The sequence below is a fragment of the Bacillus rossius genome, chromosome 13 (genome assembly GCF_032445375.1).
Source record: "Bacillus rossius redtenbacheri isolate Brsri chromosome 13, Brsri_v3, whole genome shotgun sequence".
NCBI classification, from domain to species: domain Eukaryota; kingdom Metazoa; phylum Arthropoda; class Insecta; order Phasmatodea; family Bacillidae; genus Bacillus; species Bacillus rossius.
Window position 1 is genome coordinate 746,224 of NC_086340.1, and position 20,972 is coordinate 767,195.

The 20,972-nt window shown below is 41.9% G+C and overlaps 1 protein-coding gene across 2 annotated transcripts in view; it reads right to left on the reverse strand.

The window, feature by feature from the left end:
- Nucleotides 1-20,816, reverse strand: part of LOC134538068 (alkyldihydroxyacetonephosphate synthase) — a 30,491-nt gene extending 9,675 nt beyond the window's left edge. Inside the window, exons 1-7 of one of the 2 annotated variants that reach the window (XM_063379055.1) lie at nt 20,458-20,816; nt 18,590-18,676; nt 13,245-13,381; nt 6,025-6,174; nt 5,307-5,458; nt 3,499-3,635; nt 399-577 (exon numbers count right to left, since the gene is read on the reverse strand). In XM_063379055.1, coding sequence (XP_063235125.1) covers nt 399-577; nt 3,499-3,635; nt 5,307-5,458; nt 6,025-6,174; nt 13,245-13,381; nt 18,590-18,676; nt 20,458-20,651 — 1,036 coding nt within the window. In that variant the 5' untranslated portion in view covers nt 20,652-20,816. The remainder of the gene's footprint in view (nt 1-398; nt 578-3,498; nt 3,636-5,306; nt 5,459-6,024; nt 6,175-13,244; nt 13,382-18,589; nt 18,677-20,457) is intronic. The other variant, XM_063379056.1, reaches the window with a different exon arrangement.
- Nucleotides 20,817-20,972: the final 156 nt, after the last annotated feature.

Genomic DNA, 20,972 nt, shown 5'->3' on the forward strand with positions numbered 1-20,972 from the left:
TACTTATTTGGCCACTTTTCGAAACTAAAGAAAATCCAGCCTCCACTATCCCCAAAGGTTCTACTCTCTCCAATTTTATGTATTTCAAACAGAAGCTGGCATACATAATTTTAAAATGTGAGTGACTGCACTAAAACAATCATCTGAAGAAGAAAATTGTTTCCCATGCCTGGGTTGTTGAGGGACTGCAGCATTTACGTTCCAACCCCCCCCCCCCCCCGGCTCAAATTACCATCGCCGAGGGAATTTCCCAATTGCTTCTTCTAGGATTTCAAGCGACTTCCTTCACGTTCGCCCCGACTGTTCCCCGAGCGTCCTTCACATTGCCCCGACTGTTTCCCGAGCATCCTTCACATTCGCCCCGACTGTTCTGGGCGGAGACCCCGCGGGCACGTTACCTTCGGAGCCTAGCACGAGGTGGTGCAGATCCGGGCCGCAGGAGACTCGCGGCGCGAGGCACGCCTTCTCCAGCACGCCCGCGGGCGTCACAGTGCGAGCGTGCACCAGCAGGTCCTCGATGTTGCCGTACAGGTTCTTCTTCATGCCGGACGCCCGCGTCGCCACCCAGCCACCCAGGCTGCGCACGGGACCACACGCTGCCACCGTCTCGGCCAATCCCGAGTCGGGTCAGGCAACCACTAAACATTCTGCCTTTGACGTCTCGCGACACTCCATTCCCCACTCCGTCCACACCATTGCCAGCGTGCCACGAGGAAACTTTTGCGATACTTGAACAGTGACAAGTGTAACTAAATATTAAATAAATTCAATATTCTGTTCTTTCCATTACCTTTAGCGGAGTTTATGAACCATCCTCTCTTCAAAAATAAAACACAAGTCGATGTACGACAATGTTCAACGAATTAAATACGTTGCCGATAAGCCTAACATGAAATTCTAGTTTTTTTTTGATAATCTGAATAACCTCTAAAACCGTTCACGCACAAAGCCACACATGCATATAGACCAAGCGTCTTCGCACCGAGAGACCGGGTCATAATCAATGTCGGACGTATGGACCAGTTATTTCTGAACCTCACGACAGTTCCTCTCGTCAGCTAATTGTATTCAATTGAACTGACGGACCACACGCTCGCACCACCTCCCGACTGACCGATCATCCCCAGTTGGGTTACGTAACCACTAAACATTCTGTTTTTGACGTCTCGCAAATACTCGATTCTCCACTCCGTCCACACTATTGTTAGCATGCTACAAGGAAATTTTGCGTGAGAAGAAAAAAAAAATTCTCAGTCCCATCAGATGAACGTTAGATTTCATGAAGCCTTCCACGTCAAAATAAGATCAGTTTACGTTTTTGAAATTCATAATAATACAATTTGTCTAAGATTTTATTACACACTTATTTTCTAAATTATATTTTTCTTTAGTTTCCGGTCCCAATCAAAAATAATTTGTACCTATGTATGTATGTATGAACTTATATGAAAAATTGTACCCAGACTTACACTTGATTTGACTAACACGGTTATCTCATTGTAATTTTTATTTTATTTTATTCCCCAGGGGTTTGGTCTGTCTAGCTACATTCATTCACCTTTAACTAAACAACTTTCAATAATTATTTTGTCTCCAGTCAGACTCTGACATCTCTTAAGCAGCAATACATTTTTCAAACTTTACCGTCTTAAATGTAATTATTTTAAAGGGTTTGCGACAAGATCACAACATAATTTACTACGTGAAGTATTTTATATTGTATTTCCCTAATGCATGCAGCACGAATTCAGTGTAACATAACAATCATCAGCCAGGCGGGAAGGCATGTGGCCATTTTCTTGTATCCAGTCCAATCTGAAGCCATCACCACGCGTGGGAGGACATACCAACACCAGAGGACTTCAACGCTTGCCCACCACCCATTAGTAATTGTCTTTTCCTGTCTTAAATTGTATCAAATGCTTTCGTAATACCATCGGGGCCTGCCATTGGAGGCAGACTGCTATTGTTAATAATATTTAATCCATACTGGGCCTTTGTAATTGATGCGAAACTATGTGGTACACTGGAAAAATAAAAGAAAAACCAAAAGTACATTAATTTATGGAAATGTTTGGTGGTTTGGTTTTCATCTAGCTCTGTAAAGTTTGGTCCTAAAGATGGTCGTGTTTAGACCATGGATGATTTGCGAACTCCGACACGGCTCGCAGACCCGTGCTGGAAGGGGCAAGGCCCAGCGTGCCGAGGCACACACGGCGAGAGTGCACGCTTCGCACAGATAGAGCACACACGAGCTAGTGATGCAGGACTACAAGATAGCGACAATCTTTGAGAAATGGTTTGCCATTACGTGCTCGACAACAACAACCTTTGTCAGCATCTTCCCTGAAGGTCAAGCACAAACTGTTCATCGCACAGTAACCAAAGCAAAGTTACTCCTGCAGTGGTGAACAGAAAAACCAAAAATAGCTTTTGTCCACAGAGCTGAAATAATTCTATTTCGTAACACCAAACAAAACACTGATTAGTGAACAGTAGACTTGGAGGTGAATACGAGTGTGTAGCATCAAACCCGTGACTGACTGCATTAGAAAGCACTGCTCCAGACTGTTGTTCTTTCGAAAAAAATTATTACTAGGTTCATAACATGTAAAATTACATAGACATAGCATTATTATAACATAGTTTGACATTTAATGGACTTTAACACCAACATTTTCGCTTATCTGACTTTTGCGGACCCGTTTAGACACTACTGTAATACTGTAATTTGGCATTGTACTTTTTATTTTCCCATTCGTTTTCTAATGCAAACCTCTTAAATGACTGAGCTGAGTTGAGAAAATCTTGTAATTTAGGTCAGCTTGCATTACGCAATGTTTTATGACCATAATCGAGGGAGCTACGCAAATATCAGAAGTCACGTTATATCTCAACTCCAATTACTTTCCTAGCTTGCCTTACGTTCAAAGCTGTACCAATTATATTGCAGACTATCTTATATTTGTCTTTGAAATTGTTTTATGATAGAAGTATTTTTCTCCACCACGTGGATATGGTACAAAATTTTAAAATTAGGATATATAATTTATGATTATGATTCTTTGGTTATTATTATTCTTATAAGGGAACTGAACTGACACGCAACAACAAATAATTGAAGGGGTAAGTGGATGAAGGTGTTATGTTACATTGAAAAATTGCACAAGTCCAGGGATGAAGGTGTTATGATGCATTCTATGTAATGGTAAACACACCTTCCCTCTAACTTCAAAAATAACATAGTTACGAGTTGATAAAGGTGCTGTGTCTACACATAAGCAAGTAGCAAACAAATTATTTTCGGAGACTTTTTCTCAAAACAATAGTTTTGTAACGCAACACCTTCATCCACTTGCCCCTTCAATTGTTAGCTTCATTTCCTTCAGTCTTTAAAAAAATTTGTTGTTGCAAGGAGTTGAGTGTTGGAACGTTCACGCAAGCCCCGTGAGCCCACAAGCGGCACGGAAGCAAGAACTCGCGAGCAGAAGCGGTCACCTGGAGAACTCGTACGAGTCCGGCTCGTGGCCCACGGTGAAGCCTTGTGATTGGAGCTCTCTCTCCAGGTCCTGGCCAATGATGCCGGCCTCGCAGCACGCCAGCAAGTTCTCCCCGTCCAGCCACAGCACACGGTTCTGCCAACACCAGGAACCAGCGACTGACCATCCGGTTACTGCACTGGTTTCACAACAAAAACCACTCATATTTTTTTCAAAATTAAATTCAAAATTTGAAATCTTTATCTAGGTAAAATACTACTGCTGAAATACTACAAACTCTAAAAAATTATGTTTTATTATCGGTTGTTCAAATCTCGTCGTTAACACCAGCTTACAAATTACTACAAATATCGGTAGTGAAGCTAGAGCTAAATTTGCTGGTCACTGATTTCCCAAAATTTCTAAGCAGGCTGTTTGTACAGCTTTCAATGAATTCAGAAACTTCCTTTTAGAACGCCTAATGAGGAAATCAAGACGTACACCAGAAAGTGTATTGTATCGCACACTGTAGCCACTAACGTGTCAAGAAATAAATTCAAATGTGTATACAGAAGGGTTCAGACCAGTGCTTAATTTCTAAAGTTTTAGGTGTGGGAACTCTAAAGCGGGATGCTCAGACCGGGGGGTCTGGAATACCCCCCAGGAAGGAGGAGGGTCCGGGGGCCCTCCCCCGGGAAAAAGTTTTGAAAATTATAACTGTAAACCCGCATTTTTAGGCCATCCAGACATAATACTACAATTATTTTTATAAAAAATTGATATTTTAATGGTGATTACTTTTTAAAGTGCTTGATTATGATGTAAGAAAATAAAAACATGAATTTAAATTGAGTTCACCCTTTGCTCCATTAACATCTTGTTGACTACTTTCACTGACCATTTTGTTTGAAGCAATGAAGCTTACCAATATTACTTTTTTAATGAATGGTAAAATAAAAACAAATAAAGCCTTATTTACAATTTTATTGATATACAGTACAGTATTTTGCATATTTTGTTTTTTAAACTTTTAGTTTTAAGTGCGTTCCCTTGCGTTCCGGCACTCTTGGGAGGTAAGGGAACGCCGTTCCCTTGCGTTCCCACTGAAACTAACCCCTGGTTAAGACAAATCTGTATTAAAATTTCCCTGACTAGTTTTTTTTAAAAAATAATTTACTTATAATGTAATTTTATGAAATAAATAAAGACAATCCGACCTCCCCCATTCCCACAACTGGACTGGTTCTCTTTCTGCGCTTGCATCGTTCCAAACAAGCCTGGCACACTGTGTCTATGACTGCACTAAAACTCTGGCGCATGACATTTTTCCCTCAAATTATCTTCACCGGAAAATTTCCATGACTTTTCCGAGATTTCAAGAAAAATCCCAAACTTTCCCTGACGATTTCCAACTTCCCTCATTTTCCTTGACTATACAGAATGTGGACACCCTGTATAGACATACTATGTTAATTTGTAAAAAAAAAATTTGGAAATTTTTTACACTGGCAAATTTAAAATTTTCCAAAGTGCAAATTATTGTCTAGTAATAAAAAAAAGGTAATTGTTTAAGAAAATAATTTTTCAAGCATGCTAGAATTCATTACCCTACGAGCCTTGCAATTAACTTCCGTTCGACGCTACGGAAGCGCAGTAGGAACTATTCCGTTCGACGTTACGGAAGCGCAGTAGGAACTATTCCGTTCGACGCTACGGAAGCGCAGTAGGAACTATTCCGTTCAACGCTACGGAAGCGCAGTAGGAACTATTCCGTTCGACGCTACGGAAGCGCAGCAGGAACTGACAGCAGGCAGGAAGGTTGTGTACCATCTGGGAGGTGTCCAGCGAGAGGATGGTGCGGCGCTCCCCCGCGGGACAGCTCACGGCCCCCGACACGCTCGTGCCCCCGCCGAAGGGGATCACCACCACGTTGTGTTCGTGAGCCAGCCGCACCAGCGCCACCACCTCCTCGTGGCAGCCTGCGCACCACGTAACCACCGCCGCCACTTGCACTAGTCCCGACACTCCGCCTGATGCGGACCCAAGGGTGGCCGGGGTTAGAAAAGAATAAGCACGAGTGTTTCCTCAGAAAAAAAAAACAGTACTGCACCTTTACGTATTGTCTGTTAGAGAACGCAACAGAGAATAAAACTGCCCAAATATACCCTTAAACAAAGGAAAAGTTACGTACTTCATGAAGGCATACAGCCTTTACTACATGGAAAAAGTGTTGTAATTTGAGTTATGTCTTGTCAGATCGCTCACTGGTTTCAGGTTTTTAGTTCAAGTTTGGTGCCTAATGGTGCAGTTCGGTGTTACATGGTGTATGGACATGCTTTATGTTTATGATCATGTCCGTACCCATCACCGATCTGGACCAATAACGAACCTAGTTCAAGCTTCCAGAAAGAAAGTGTCAGTCTTCCTGGCCAGTGCTCAGCTTGAATCGAGCCAGACGAGCGAGGTCAATGACACGCTTGCTGCAGGTTACACGCTAGGTGGGAAATGAAGCACAGGTATCTCTGCCACGGTAGACAGCGCTCACCTGGCCACGCCACGACGTCAGGGATGCGCTCGAACCGGCCTTGGCGCAGCGTGAACACGTCTCGCAGCGTGTGGCCGTGCGCGTGGACCAGGCGGTCCACGCCGTCCACGGAGTGGGAGATGCCCAGCCCCCGCAGGCCCGCCGCGAACTCTGCGCACACACGGAGCCGTGTTCCGGCCCGCAGCTCTGCCCCCGTCGGGGCTGTGGCGTAGCTAACGGGTCATCCATTAATCACGTGATGTTTTTTTAGCAAATTTTTAACCCCCCCCTCCCCCCTAGTGATTTGTGGTGAGGTTTTAGACTTAACCCCCCCCCCCCCCCACCACCCCCACCAAATAAATCACGTGTATTTTTTTTGGTTAAAAAATATTTTTAAACATTTCAGAATATTACCTTTAAATATAGGTATAATCTAATTTAATTCTGGAAAATTAAGCATAGCATGTATATTCGGCGCCAAAATCACAGTCTTACTGGCGACTGGCAAGCCGAGCCGGGTGGTTCATGTTGCGGCGGGCGGGGATATTGTTGCCTGGCTACGGCGAGTCAAGGTCACGCGTCCCTTTTCGGTTTAGTAGAAATCAGGCGAAAAAATAAATACACGTGATATCTGTCTACACCCCTCCTCCCCCCTTGCGATATTTTGTGATTTCCCCCCCCCCCCCCCCCCTTTTCGAGCCTCACGTGATTAATGGACGATCCCTAAGGTGACTGGCGCCCCTGGCCAGAATTGAAAATGGCGCCCTCCTCTTGGATTAAAACAGAGAGGGGGAGGAGCATTCAGTAACAGCGAAACCGTCGCAGAAGCACCCCCCCCCCCCCCCCTGGTCCGGCACCCCTGGCGGGGGCCATCCCTGTCACCCGCCTGCTACGCCACTGCGTCGAGGCGACAAGAGAGAACTCTGTGCCTCAAACTTAACCCAATCACAAGTTTCATTCGCCACGATGGAGTACATAGTTTGTGAATAAGGACCTCCGAATTGTAATTCTACTTTTCTTACATCATCCTTCGATTGCCGAGCTCTGTGGAGATTTTCAGACAGCTGTATCCATCTTTACTACATGTTTCCTGTGAAAATTATGACCACAGAAACTGGGTGGGTATGTGGATTTATTGGTTTTAAAACTGCTTTGATGCTCATACGCAATGAAAAAATCTCAAAACTGGACCAAAAGGAAAAAAATTTACACAACTATATTGATTCACATAGCTAAATTTATATGTATTCGTTCCCATACTTGTAAAAAAAATCACTGGCACACAAATCTACAATAAAACAGTTTAAAAAAAGCCTACTGCAACAGCAAGTACCAAGTGTGGTTGGCGAAGTGAGACAACTAAGAATGTTGGGGAACAGGGGAGGGGGGGGAAGGGGGCAAACAAATTCTGCATTTCTCGGGCACCAGGAAAGCACAGTTCATTTTTGATATTTTTTGTGTGTGTGGGTTTACTTTGATAGCAGGGCAAAACTACAAGTCTACATAATTGGAAACCTGTAAGTTACGCAGTTTGCGCAGATCATGTTCACAGTTACGGCCAGTAACATTAACAATGATCGTTTTCTTTCTTGAACTGCAGGGTTTGTAAAGTTGCACGAGTGGTGCCATAGGCCAGTCGCTGCAATCCAGCTGGAAGCACCCGGGCTCGACCCTGTGCTCCAAGCAGGTGAGTGCAGACTCCAGTCAGCAGGGAGGGGGGGGGGGGAGAGAACCTGGTTCCCAGTGGTGGGTAGAGAAGTGATTTCAAAGAGAGGATTTTAAAAGAAAAAAAAACCATAATTAAATTCGAGATTGTGTATTCAAAAAACCTTAGGTCAACAACAAGGGGTTGGGACAGTTACATTATATCAACCACAACATGAGTCACTTCCTGTGTAGCTTGTTCCAGGAAATGCTGACAGCTCACCCTGAATCATCAAAATATCACATACAATTAAATAACTTGGGAAGGAGGGGGAGACATTCCCCTGCCCATTTCTCTTCCAACAGCATTGGCTCCGACAGCTCGCAACGAGCGTGTCTAGTGGCCTGTGGAAGGGCCGAGGGGGAAAATTTCTCCCCTCCTACCCCCCCCCCCCCAAAAAAAAAACTGGAGCAATAACAGAAATACTTTTCCAGAAGTTCAGTTTTTTTTTAAATGTGTAATCATAATTTTTTTTTAGCGCCAATGTACAGTGCACAGTTGTTTTTAACTTGTTGAGGTGTCAGAAATATATATATATTTAATTTTCAAGCCCATTTAACTAAGAGATATACCACACCACCCAAACTTGGTGCCGAGTCGCCCGACAGATGGCGGCGCTGACTCGTGTCCGACTCGGCGGCCTTCGAACACACTACTTATACTTCCACTGCTGACGTCACCAGCAACGTTGTTTCGGCGCGACGCGTCTTGCTGGAACCAACAGCCCCGAGGTGCCGGAATACGTCACGCCGCGGGGCCACACGGCGACAAACAACGTCGCGCCGCGAATGTTTCCGAGAAGGCCGTCGCTGACCTCACGCTGAGCACACTCGTGCACACTCGTGCACACTGGTGCACACTGGTGCACACTGGTGCGACGTCCCAGCAGGCACACGGCGATACCCGGGACTACGGGACTACAGGACTACAGGGATGCTGGTGTGTGCAGAAGAGCACCAGACAGCGCGCGACGCGACAGGCAATGAAGGAGCCGACGAAACGAGAGCAAGGATCGACACCATCTTGACCAAAAATAGAAATCTATGACACGCCATTATTGAGTCAGAAAAAAAAACTATGACCACACCTAAGTCAAGAAAAATAAATATTTTTAGTGACACGTTTCGGTATTTGAATACATCAGTAGCGGACCCAGAGGGGGAAGGGGGGGGGGCTAAGGGGCTCAAGCCCCCTCCAAAAGCATCTGGTTCCACTATTGTTTTAGTGTTTGCCTTAATAAAGCCTAGCCTCAGCTGGGTCAAGCTCCTCCCAAACCAAAATCCTGGATCCGCCACTGGAATACATTAAGTCGAATCGGGAACAGGAAGTTTGGTGTGCTGTCAAAAGAATGAAGACACGATAAACCCACGGGAACGAAAAAAATAATAGGTTATTGTTCTAAAAAAAAAAACACACACAAAAAAAAAAGCCCTTGAACATTTACAGCTGCATGCATAATGCAATGTTTTTGACTAAATTGCTTTCCTTTCCCTCCCAGCGGAAGGAAGCTGAAGTGATAGTACACACACACACACACACACACACACACACGAAAACAAACTCCCAGATTAACAATTCTGATTGTCGCAGTACTCACACGCCGAAGGATTCACAAGCGCGTTCAACATACAAGACTAAGTAGTCGCGACGCTTTCAGATGTACAAACAGCTTTCGGCAGAGTGTTATATGCAGGGCTCGTACATCAACTTCATCAAGCAGGTTTTCCGGACTGCTACATTAAATTGATACGGCAGGCAGAACCTTCAGAGTACCGACCTGAAGGGGCTACAGCTGAACTGCAGGCGTGCCACCAGGTAGCACTTCAGGCCCTGTACTTTAACACGTACGCAAGCGACAAGCCATGGTCGGCACATGGCCCGGTGTACAGCAGGTCACACAAGCAGATTGCCAGCTGCACTCACTGAGCCTCGGCAGTGGTGCACTAAAGAAACCACAACTACATCAGAAGCGACTGTAAACTCTCCCGCATGCAGATCGCAGACAAACTTCACTCGACGAACCAAATTACCCACAAAGACGTGGTAAAACACCAAGGCGTCCATACGGATAGGGAATTACTTTGGCGTCATCACAATGACACACAGAGATCAAGCACAGGGTAGAAGGAATGCAATGCCCAGTAATGAGTAGACGATTTGACACAGTTAAAAACGGCTTACGGCCCTACAAAGCTCTCGTACGCCCAATTATAAACTGTGCAGCCCCTGTATGGGCAACAACTGCAGCTAATATACATTTCTCATTTATTAAAACTACAGCAAATTCAAAATAAATGTATTGGAATCGCTTATGACGCTCCAGTACACTGCCCTGTAGAGGCATCGCGTCGAAATCAATACTTGCGCATCGGCCCACGTAGGGTCGCGTGATTGGCCGAGCAGTTTGCGACGGCCAATCACAGCGAGGGCAGGCCCCAACACAGATACATAACTTCGCAGAGCCGCGGGCGTCGGCTTCTGAGGGAAACGCCGTAGGTGACCTACTCGAGCTGGCTGAAATTCTGAAACTCTGTAACTTCTCGCAGCTCATAGCAACACTCTCACCACACTTCGCCGCCATCCGAGCTGAACCCGACGTGTCAAAGCGACAGATTATCCTACTATCCGCAATTCTGAATCTCGCAACACCTTAAGATGGCACAGAACTCGGGGAAGTCTTTACAGGTTCTAATATTCAATGCAAGCGGCCTCCAAAATAAAACCTACGAACTCGAACAGTTACTTTTTGTCTAGGGAGTCGATGTCGCTTTCATTTCTGAAACTTTTCTAAAACCACACATGCGAGCTTACATATGCGGCTACACAATATACAGAACAGACCGCCCCGCACTCCGCGGCGGCGGTACAACCATACTAATTAAACACGGAATTCACCACCACCCTGTAACTATAAATGGACTAGAACACATTGAGGCCACCAGCATAAACGTTCGTAATAATAATTCAAATGTACGCATGTCTGCGGTATAAAAGACACGACAAGACCCACTCACACCACAGGACCTCAATAAATTAATGGACGTTGAGGATCAATTCTTTATAGCAGGGGATTTAAACAGCAAACACACTGACTGGGGCTGTACTCAGACAAACGCTAACGGGAACATTCTACACGGCCACGCGGTAGCAGGAAACTACGTCATTCTTGCGCCTGACTCCCCGACATGCTATCCAGCAAACGGTGGCACTCCAGATATTCTAGACATAGCCCTAACGAACATACCAAACGCTCAGATAAATGCAGAAACTTTAGACGAACTAAACTCAGATCACTTACCGGCATTGGCGTAGCTGTGTTCATAATGTTGGGGGCAGGGGCGCAACAACAGGGGGGGGGGGGCCAAGGGTATTTTATTTTGCCCCCCCCCCTGTGAAACCTTGAAGTGGGGGCAAACGGGGGCAAACGGGGGCAAAGAAAGTGCTGTGTAATCAATTATTAGATAATAAAACTGCTTAAATAGCACCATTTTCCACCTTGAAATACAAATTTTCCCGGGGGAGGACCCCCTGACCCCCCCGCTTCAATAGGGGGGATCGATGATTCTTTATAAAAAGGTATATTGCCCCCCTTTGGAAATTTAGTTGTTGCGCCCCTGGTTGGGGGGAACAAATAATGATTTTGATGTCATGTAAACCTATTCCCCTCTTACTAAGACAGGGGGTCCGGGGGTCCTCCACAGGAAAATTTTGATTTTAAAAGTGCAAAATAGCGCTTTTTAAGCAGTTTTTGTACCTAACCATTGGATGCATCAATGTTAAAATTATTATTGTTTCCTTAAGATAAAATTTGATGAGTGAAGAAATTACAAATAAAGTTGGGCAGAATAATATTATAAAATAAAAATATCACGGTATAGAAAGTTGGGGGGGGGGGGGGCAGTCCCCTCCGCCCAAAAAGTTCAGGGGGACACGTCCCCCCTGTCCCCCCCGGTTCCTACGCCCCTGCTTACCGGTGCTAACACAACTAACATTCAATGCTACCTCCAACATACAGCTCTTTAATAACAACCTACAGATCACATATTGGGACGGGTTTAAAGAAGAACTCATAGATACCCTAAACCAGCCCCCCGAAATAAATTCACCTGACGAAATCAATATACAGGTAAAACTATTCACAGACACAGTTGAAAATGCCGTAAAAAACACTCCCGCTTTGAAACAAAAAGGTAATTCACTAGAACACACTACCCCGATCTGGATTACCACATATCTCTTAAGGCGACAAGCCAGAAACAGGGCACAAAGACTCCGCACACCAGAAGCCAGAAACGAAGACAACAGACTAAACAATCTTGTAAATCGCAAACTAAAACAGGAAAAAATAAACCAATTCGGAAACTTAATAAACGAAGTAGCCACCAAACCGCAAGAAATGTGGAAATTATCTCGCAGGCTCCGCGGTAACAAAAAATTAATCTCAACTCCAGCTATTATAACAGCCACCGGGGCTAAATACACTGCAGAGGACAAGGCAAACGCAGTAGCAGACCTACTGGAGAAACAATTCTCCCCGAACACCGACGTAAATGATAGAAACTTCACCCTAACAACAACACAGGCGGTAAATAACTTTCTACAAACAGACACGCAAACTGTCCCGGAACCCATAACCTTCATAACCTTGAGAGAACTATTAAAGTTAATTAAAGCTAATTAAAGCCAGTCCGAACAATAAATCAGGCGGCACGGACGCACTAAATTACGAAACACTAAAAAAACTTCCTCTAGAGGCACTTGAATATTTACTGGCGATATTCAAGGCCATACCAACACATAAAACATACCCCGACTCCTGGAAACTAGCAAAAATAATCACAATACCTACGTAAACCAGGGGAAAACGTGCACCCAGCACCTACAGCAGAATGTGAACCCGATGGCATCTACGTCGCTTATTTTACGGCGGCGGTGCACAAACAACATGCATACAACCAAACTACCGCTACTCTACCGCCAATCACGACACTCGCATAACGGGCTGATATTCGTCCATCCGGGGCGAAACCGGAACCGGACCGCACGGCCAATGACCCGTGGTGACGGCCTCCCGACTGCACCAACCCCTCCCCCTGGGCCTCGCCCTTCAGACCCGGCGGGCCTCGTCCCGGGACCAACAATATCAGGACATACCTCAACATTCATCTGCATTCTGAAGCACTTCACTAAGACACTCACTGCACAATTCTTCAATTTTTGTACTTAATTATGACTGCTTTGTAAAGAACATTTCAGAGATGTTAACAACAATACACTGACATTTCTAGACTTTCACAAGACTTATGTAACCTTGTCTAGAATAATTGTTGGCTAAAAGTACCTCATTTCGTAATGTAAACAAAACTTATTTTTGGTAATAATATTCTCTATTATTTTATTTTAACTTATTAATAAAATAAAAAAGTAAATATAATAACTGCTGCCTGTTTTGCAATATTAAAAAAAAAATTAAATTCCACTCCACTAGATACAGATGGTTCCCTCGGCTGGTTTGAACCTTGACGACACCACGTACCTGGGGCGACCGCTGGCCGAGGAAAGTCCTCGGGAGCAGGCAGCGGCTGGGGCACGTTTCTCTTGGACAGATCGACTTTGAACACGTCCATCACGAACTGGGTGAAGTACGGCAAGCTCAGCTCTCCGATGGGGTACCTGTCGGGGGGCACGGGTGCTTGCATCACAGGCCAGTTGCGCAGGTTGCGTGTTGGCCCCCCTCTCTGTTCACCCCGCTTCCTTCTTCAGTACATGGCTTCAGGGGCGGAACAACAAGGGGGGGAGGGGGGGAAAGGGTATTTTGCCCCCCCCCCCCTTTTGAAACCTTGAAGTGGGGGCAAACGGGGGCAAAGAAAGTGCTGTGTAATCAGTTTTTAGATAATAAAACTGGTTAAATAGCACCATTTTCCACCTTGAAATACAAATTTTTCCCGGAGGAGGACCCCCGGACCCCCCGCTACAATAGGGGGGATCGATGATTCTTTATAAAAAGTTGTTGCGCCCCTGCATGGCTTAGCATACATAACACACACATGGAGGGACTCGCCTAGTCAGGGCTTTAGTTCTGTTAGTGTGACACTCGCTGTTACTCCTAGAGTGGTATCGCCTCTAAGCTCTAAGCGCAAGGCTGCGGACTGGCCCACAGTCTTCTCGTCACGCATAGCACAGCATACGTGAGCAGTAACAATATTACATGGTGAAGAAATTAAGACTCTGAAAACACAAGTTTTAGCCTTTTTCACTCTCTTAAAAATAAAATACATAAACAGATATACTCATCCACCTTCAGTGTATTCTTAAATGCCTTTCGTAAACAGACCCTGCATTGATATCTTGAGCAATTTTCAAATTGCATTGTATATTCTGGAGCTGTGCACACTCTAGGTGTGTCCCGATAGGCGGGGCCCTTAAAATTTCTACATTCTGTGCTGACGACAGTCTCATTGTTACTGTGTACAGTTGATATTGTGCATTCATAATTTCCTACTTGAAGTTTGTACTTACCAACTAACATTTATTACTAGCTAATGCCCGGCATGCATTGCATTGTTACAATCTTTTTTTTTTTTTTTTTTTTAAATTTGTCTGAAGTAGGTACACATATACAAAATATCTCGATACCTCTATCGCTCTAAATCTCTATCCCTCTATCTATCTTTATATGTTTAACTCACATATATCTCTATATATCTCATTATATAGCTCTCTATCTCATTCTCTATTCCTCTCTCGTGATCACTCTATATATCTTGCTATCTCCCTATTAACTTTATTTTTCTCTCTATATTACTACCTCACTTTTATTCTTAATTCAATTAAATTCTGTCATGTGTGTGCTCTCATACACCGAAAACACACAAACTGCTGCTAACGATTTGTGCGCCACCTATTATAAAATGGTTGTACTCAGGGCTGCCGCTCATGGGTTTTTCCACCCAGATCTGGGTTTTCCGATGGTGTTTGGGTTTCTTGGTTTTTAAATAATGAATTCCAACAATTCTAGGTTTTTTATAATTTTAATTAATTTTATACCTAAAACAGTAATAAAGGTAGCTACTGTATCTGTTGCAATATCTGTTTGAAAAATGCAAACAAGTCTGTGTTTCACACACAAAAATACATATAAACACAAAACTAGTTTTCAAGAAGCTAAGTCGAATATTAAATTAGACACATTCTTCAAAGAGACTTGAAGAACACAAAACGAATGCAACAATTAACCTTCAAACCGATCTTGTAGAATCAGACTCTGAATAAAGACTAACATACATGATGCAGTTTTATAAAAACAATTACCGGTTTAAAGAATGAAGTGATGGTGTTTGTTTTGTCATGTATATATTTGTAGGTTTTTTTTATGATATGTGCTGCTCCAAGAATTAATTATATAGCCATTTTGCTGCAGTGTAGTTTTCTTGTATTGGTTGTATTTAACCGTTTTCAGTCTTGTAAGGTAATTAATTGTTTTAGGTATATTAAAACCAGTTATGTTTATATTTTTGAATTAATACTCAAACATTTTCAACGATAGCATTTTTAACGCATCTGGGTTTTTTACCCATGTTCCTGGTTTTTTTTTGGTAGGTTATCTAGGTTTTTCATGAAAATCAGAGTGGCAGCCCTGTAAACTGATTCAGAAACCATTGTGCACAACAACTCACCAACGATTCATCGCAATCAGATGAATGGTTTAGGAATGCATAAGGGACAAACAAACAAATATTCATTTTTATATGTATAGATAACACTAAAGCTGTGAATTTTATATCAATTATTTTCATCAACTAATTAATTTTAGAAACAACTTAAATAAATCCTTCATGCTCGCAGTGTGGTGCCTCCGTGAGCTGCGAGTCTCGACCAACCAAGTGTCAGGGCGATGATGGGGAAGGGTTGGTAAGGCTGTACTCTCTCATTCCCACCTCTAAAATATTCAGCTGTTACCACACTCTAAATGAATGTCAATTTTGTGGCACTTGCCTAAACATAATTGGTTCAAAAATTTATATATAGAATAAAATACAGGAACAAAGCTACTCAGAATATCCCAAAAAAATTACAATGAAGTTTATAATGTCGTTAAAATAAGAATATCACCATTAAAAAAAAGCAACATATATATTTCGACTTGTTAGCAGGGATAATTTAAAAGTGTAAATCAAGTGCTAAATTTCTTTACTATATAATGCAGGAAATTTTCTTAAGTGGAATTACATTTTATTTGAATTATATGAGAAACATGATGAAAACAAATGCACCAAAAAATGAAATATACTTATGAAGCAAACAGTTTTATTGCATAATAAAGATTGTAGGCTTTCACTGCCATTGTCAGCATTTTCTTGGCTTCTGGGTGTAGGCCGTGCGACGTTTCGGCAGAAATTGCAGCTGCCATCATCATCAGGTCACTTTTCTTTAGCATTTAGAGGACTTGCTTGCAAGGAGAAATAATTGAAGCACAGAATTTAAACTCATCCAGTTAAAAGCCAATGCTATTGGCTACTTTATAACATAATTATAATTTAGTCAACATAAACTGATATTGCTTGATTTTGAAACCTAAAATTATTCACAAACTTGCCATTAATTTTTTTTATCTTTCAAACTAAATAAAAAATATTTTATAAGGAATCTTCAAACCAGTGCAACTTAGTAAAAGTTGTAAATAACATGGTTTCTACAACAGTTCTTGGTCAATAAAAGTACTCAGAAATTATCTTAGTAGCCATTTGTGAATCATTTTGAGTACTGATTCTTGCTACTTAATTGATTAAAAAAAATAACACCATTGATATGGAATTACTAGAATCCTTTGCCGAAGAAGTCCTAATCTTATCATCAGTTGACCAGCTACACTATCTTTCATCTTTAATCCATTCATGATAAGAACACAGGGAGGTAAAACACAAGTAGAAGGACTTGAAAATAATTTGTGCCCTCTTCAAACTGTACAATGACCACCTGTTTCTGGCTCCCTCACACACCACACATAGCTTTTGAAATTATCTGTCTTCCTTCGACTGGTAGGGTAACCTGTTTGGGCTGTGTTCCTGATAAGATAGTAGCGGCGACTTGGCACTGCCGTAGTCATGCACTATACTGTACTATACAGCACTATACGCTAGGCTGTTGCCTGGCTTGCCCACCCCTGAAGACAATTAATTATTTAGTTGCAGGAACACACCAACAAAACAAGTTCTAATTTAAATGGGTAGCGAATTAAAAAAAAAAAAATGAAATCAGAAGAGCAATAACATAAACACTGAAATAAAATTAATGTAAAAAGCTTGCAGGTTGCTACATGCAAAATAACAGAAGCTCAAAAATGATAAAAAGTGAAAATAATTGTGACGAGCTGAAAACTCGGATGTGCACTCACACGATCAAACACACACTCTCTGCTGGGCGATACTTCCTACTTGTCGGCAACCACAGAAAGAAAGTAAAAATCTACAGTCTCGTACTGTTTTCAAGTTACAATTCACAATTTTAAACCATACCTGTAATAACTGTTGTACACATTATTGCATCACTTATGTGTATTGTCAGAATGTTAATGTGAATCCTTTTAAGTCTACACGCACGCATGGAAGGATAACTTTCACTTCCACAAACACACAAACCAGCCGCGTCACTGTTTACGGCTGGCCGTCTCTTTGCACTCCGACACTAAGAAGAAACCCAAACACTGGCGTCACACGGCTCTCACTCGGAACAGAGGCTCACAAGGGGCACGCATGGTCCCTAAACTACCAACGATAACATGTGCTCGACAAAAGTCATAATCTGTATCTCATTCATGTACATCACCTAAGATTGGATGTAAAGAAAATGAAAAAGGGCAATATTTTAAGCTATTTAAGAAGGTTTATACAGAGGTTATATAATTAACACAGAAAAATTATTTTTTAAACTGCTTATAAATATCATTTTTACATAGGTAGCTTCATTTTCATAATCATACCCTACTTAAGTGTTAGCTTCACCTTGTAATGACTTACCTCCTCCTGATGAGTTATTGCATTTTTGAATCATTATTTTTTGCATCTTGCAATTTGTCTGATGTTCCACTATACAAAACTGCATATTGTGTTTTGTCGCGAATTTTGTAGTTACAGATATACTATCTGTTATCTGCTATTTGAGATTAAAGATTTTGCCTATTTGCATTAAAGTCACTTGCTGGGATTTAATTTTCTTTTTATTTCTCAGTTGCATAATGCATAGAATATTGTTTAGAAATGTTATTTCCATAATATTTTTTTAATAAAAATCTTATATTATATTTTGTTTTTATATTTAAATTTGTTATACATGTTTTTCCTTAAATATTACAAATTAAACTTAACTACAGTCAAGTCCCGCTAGTCATCTGACTGGTTAATCTAGATGGAAAAGATGTTTTGTTAATCCTACATCAATTCGTAGAATAAAAACTTAAGTCTGTGTATACAGTAGAATTAAAACTAAAATTGAGCTGAAGGTGAAGTAGATTTTTTTTGGGAAAAAAAACTTTTTTAATCAGTTTTATGGACATAAAACTTGCATTTTGTGTATTTAAAGGCAAATTACGTTTATTCAGGAATTTGGGTGATCCGGACAGGGTCAAAACCTGCCTGTACTCGTTATACCCATTTGCACCTTCTACACTTTCCACATTGCCTCCCACACAGGTGCAGGATGTGTGCTTTCACCAAACAGTAGAACGATCTGGTGGCATCTTGAGTGCTACTTCCAGCAACAGGAACACCAACTTAGTTACTGTTTGGTTGTAAGAAGCACGGCCCACGGGAACAACGCCTTCAGTAATCATTTTGATTTCAAACTGCAGCCTAAAGATATTAACTGATGATCACACGGGCCTACCTGTCTCCAGTGAAGTGTATGATGCCATCCTTCACGACGAACTGAGAGTCTTTGTAGCCCCAGCCGTTCCATTTCAGGAGATCAATTCTGAAATACGCAAAACAGTTTTCAATGAACAGAAGGCATTCTGTAATTGAGTTTCTAGAGCAGTAATGGTCAACACAATAAAAATACTAATCAAAATGTATTCTGAAACATCCTGCACCAACTGTTTACACGATGGTAAAATGATAAAAGGAACAATTAAATTTCAAAAAATTATTTGTGCAATCCGCAGAGGTGGGTTTGATACTTTAAGATGACTTTGTCCCACAAGGAAAACTAAACTAGTACCTACAACTAATCCTTCAATGTGATAACGAAAAGGATGTAATTTTGTGTGTGCCACCTATTTGTTTATTTTATGGCACATATTAAATTTTTTAAGTGGCATTACTAAATCTAACAGGGCCTTTAATTTTATATTCTCGGGGCGCTTTGGCCTGACGATTTTCTTCTAGGTCGCAGCCCACTCGACTTGCTGTCACATGCCTCATCCGCTAGCACCTTGACCCAGCAGTACACGCCATCAAGCTGTGCTAGTGGCACGGCTCCTCCAACAAGTCCGCGCACTGCTTTCGTGTCCCGACAACGGTGCCCGGCGTGATTCGCCACGTTGACATGGTCCAAGCCTGCCTATCACCATATCGCTACTACAATGCCTTTCCCCCCTTCTTTCCCGCGCCTCCACACACGTGAAGTAGTTGCAACCAGGGAGGATGCTGAAGCCGGTAGGGTTGAACAGTTAAGACTTGAACTGAACAGTTGTACTCAAACTTGAACAGTTGAACCCACAACTTTAAAGGCAAATACGTGACTAGACTAAGTAAGTGAATCTATTTGCATCCCTTAGCAATAATGAGGGTTGGTATGTGATACAAAAAGGTAGTAATAATGCAAATTTTAGCACAAAGAAAGAATCCAGGTATAAATATCTTAACTCAATGCACTAGAACTACATTTAGTTGAAAGTTTTCGATGGAAATATCACCTGAATTTTTTGACTAAACCTTGCCCAAAATTTACACTGCAAAACTTAACAAAGATTTGACAGACGAGGTGCTTGTGATTCGACAGGATGATGTGTGGTTGTGTCTGTCCTGAAAGGACCAGCGGGAGGGGAAACTGTAGTACCAGAGTTGCCAACAGAGCAGGTGCAGAGCTCTTTTAAGTTTCAGAGTTCGAGAGGGAGACATCCACTAATGGCTGCTAGTTTGTATGACTGACTCACAATATCTGCACCCGGCCTTTCACCCAGCTTCTTGCGGTGAACTAATACATTAATGTGCTGAAATCATACATTCTCTCAGATACTGGCATGGTTCCCAGATGCTTGACAAATTCAAATTTGTATGCAATTATTCAAGCCTGTAACTTTGCAAAAATGCATTTCTGGACACATGACCCTTAATTTAACACTTGTTTTGTAATATCCGAAAAACCTTTATCTCCCCACCTCCCTCGCTACAATGAATGTCTGCAATTGTGAGAATACATGGGTATTGTAATATAAGCTGTAAAGTGTTATTTTTTCACAAACCAATAGAAATTACGAATCCATCCCTTGGGAGTAAATTAGGGAAGTTTGTAGTGAGTGAAAACAATTTTTTCCGATTTTTTTCCTTTCCGATCTAAAAAGCCGCAACGTCCGATAATTACCATATTTCAGATTAAAATAGTTAAAATAACTGTAAAAAGCATTTTAGCAAGATAACAAATAACACCAGCACCAAAAACCATATTATCGGAGTTCTAGTTTTATTTATTAGCAAACAATTAAAATTCAAAATTTTCATGTCATAATTCTATAGCATTAAAATAATATTTACCTGTTTTTCGGAACCACACTTTTCACTGGTTTTGGTTTTCTCTGATGAAGGTTCGCAAAAGCTGATCCTGTTGTAACAGAATTTTCTTTATTTGAATTGTGATTAAATTCGTTTCTCGATTCTACAGGTTTACATGTGCTTTTACATTGGTCTGTAAGAATGGACTCAGTTTCTTGGTCGTCTTTCCTCTGCATAGTCACAACAAATACAAACTGAATTCTAAGCAAGACTAATCACAAACTTTCACGTCAGAACTGTCATCAACAACTGCGGTGCGCGGGCGATATCGATTGAATATTTAATTGTTAGCAACCCAACGCGCCTAACCATAGATATAAACATACACCCACACTGAAAACTTGATTAGGTTCCTCAGTAGATGAAACGATATCTTAAAGTGCATTGAAAGCATATTTGTCATTACTTATCGTGGGTCCGTTAGCCTACCTACAAACGGTTGATAAATTCCCAAGATTTTAATTTAAAATAAATGCACTTTAAACATATTACCTATT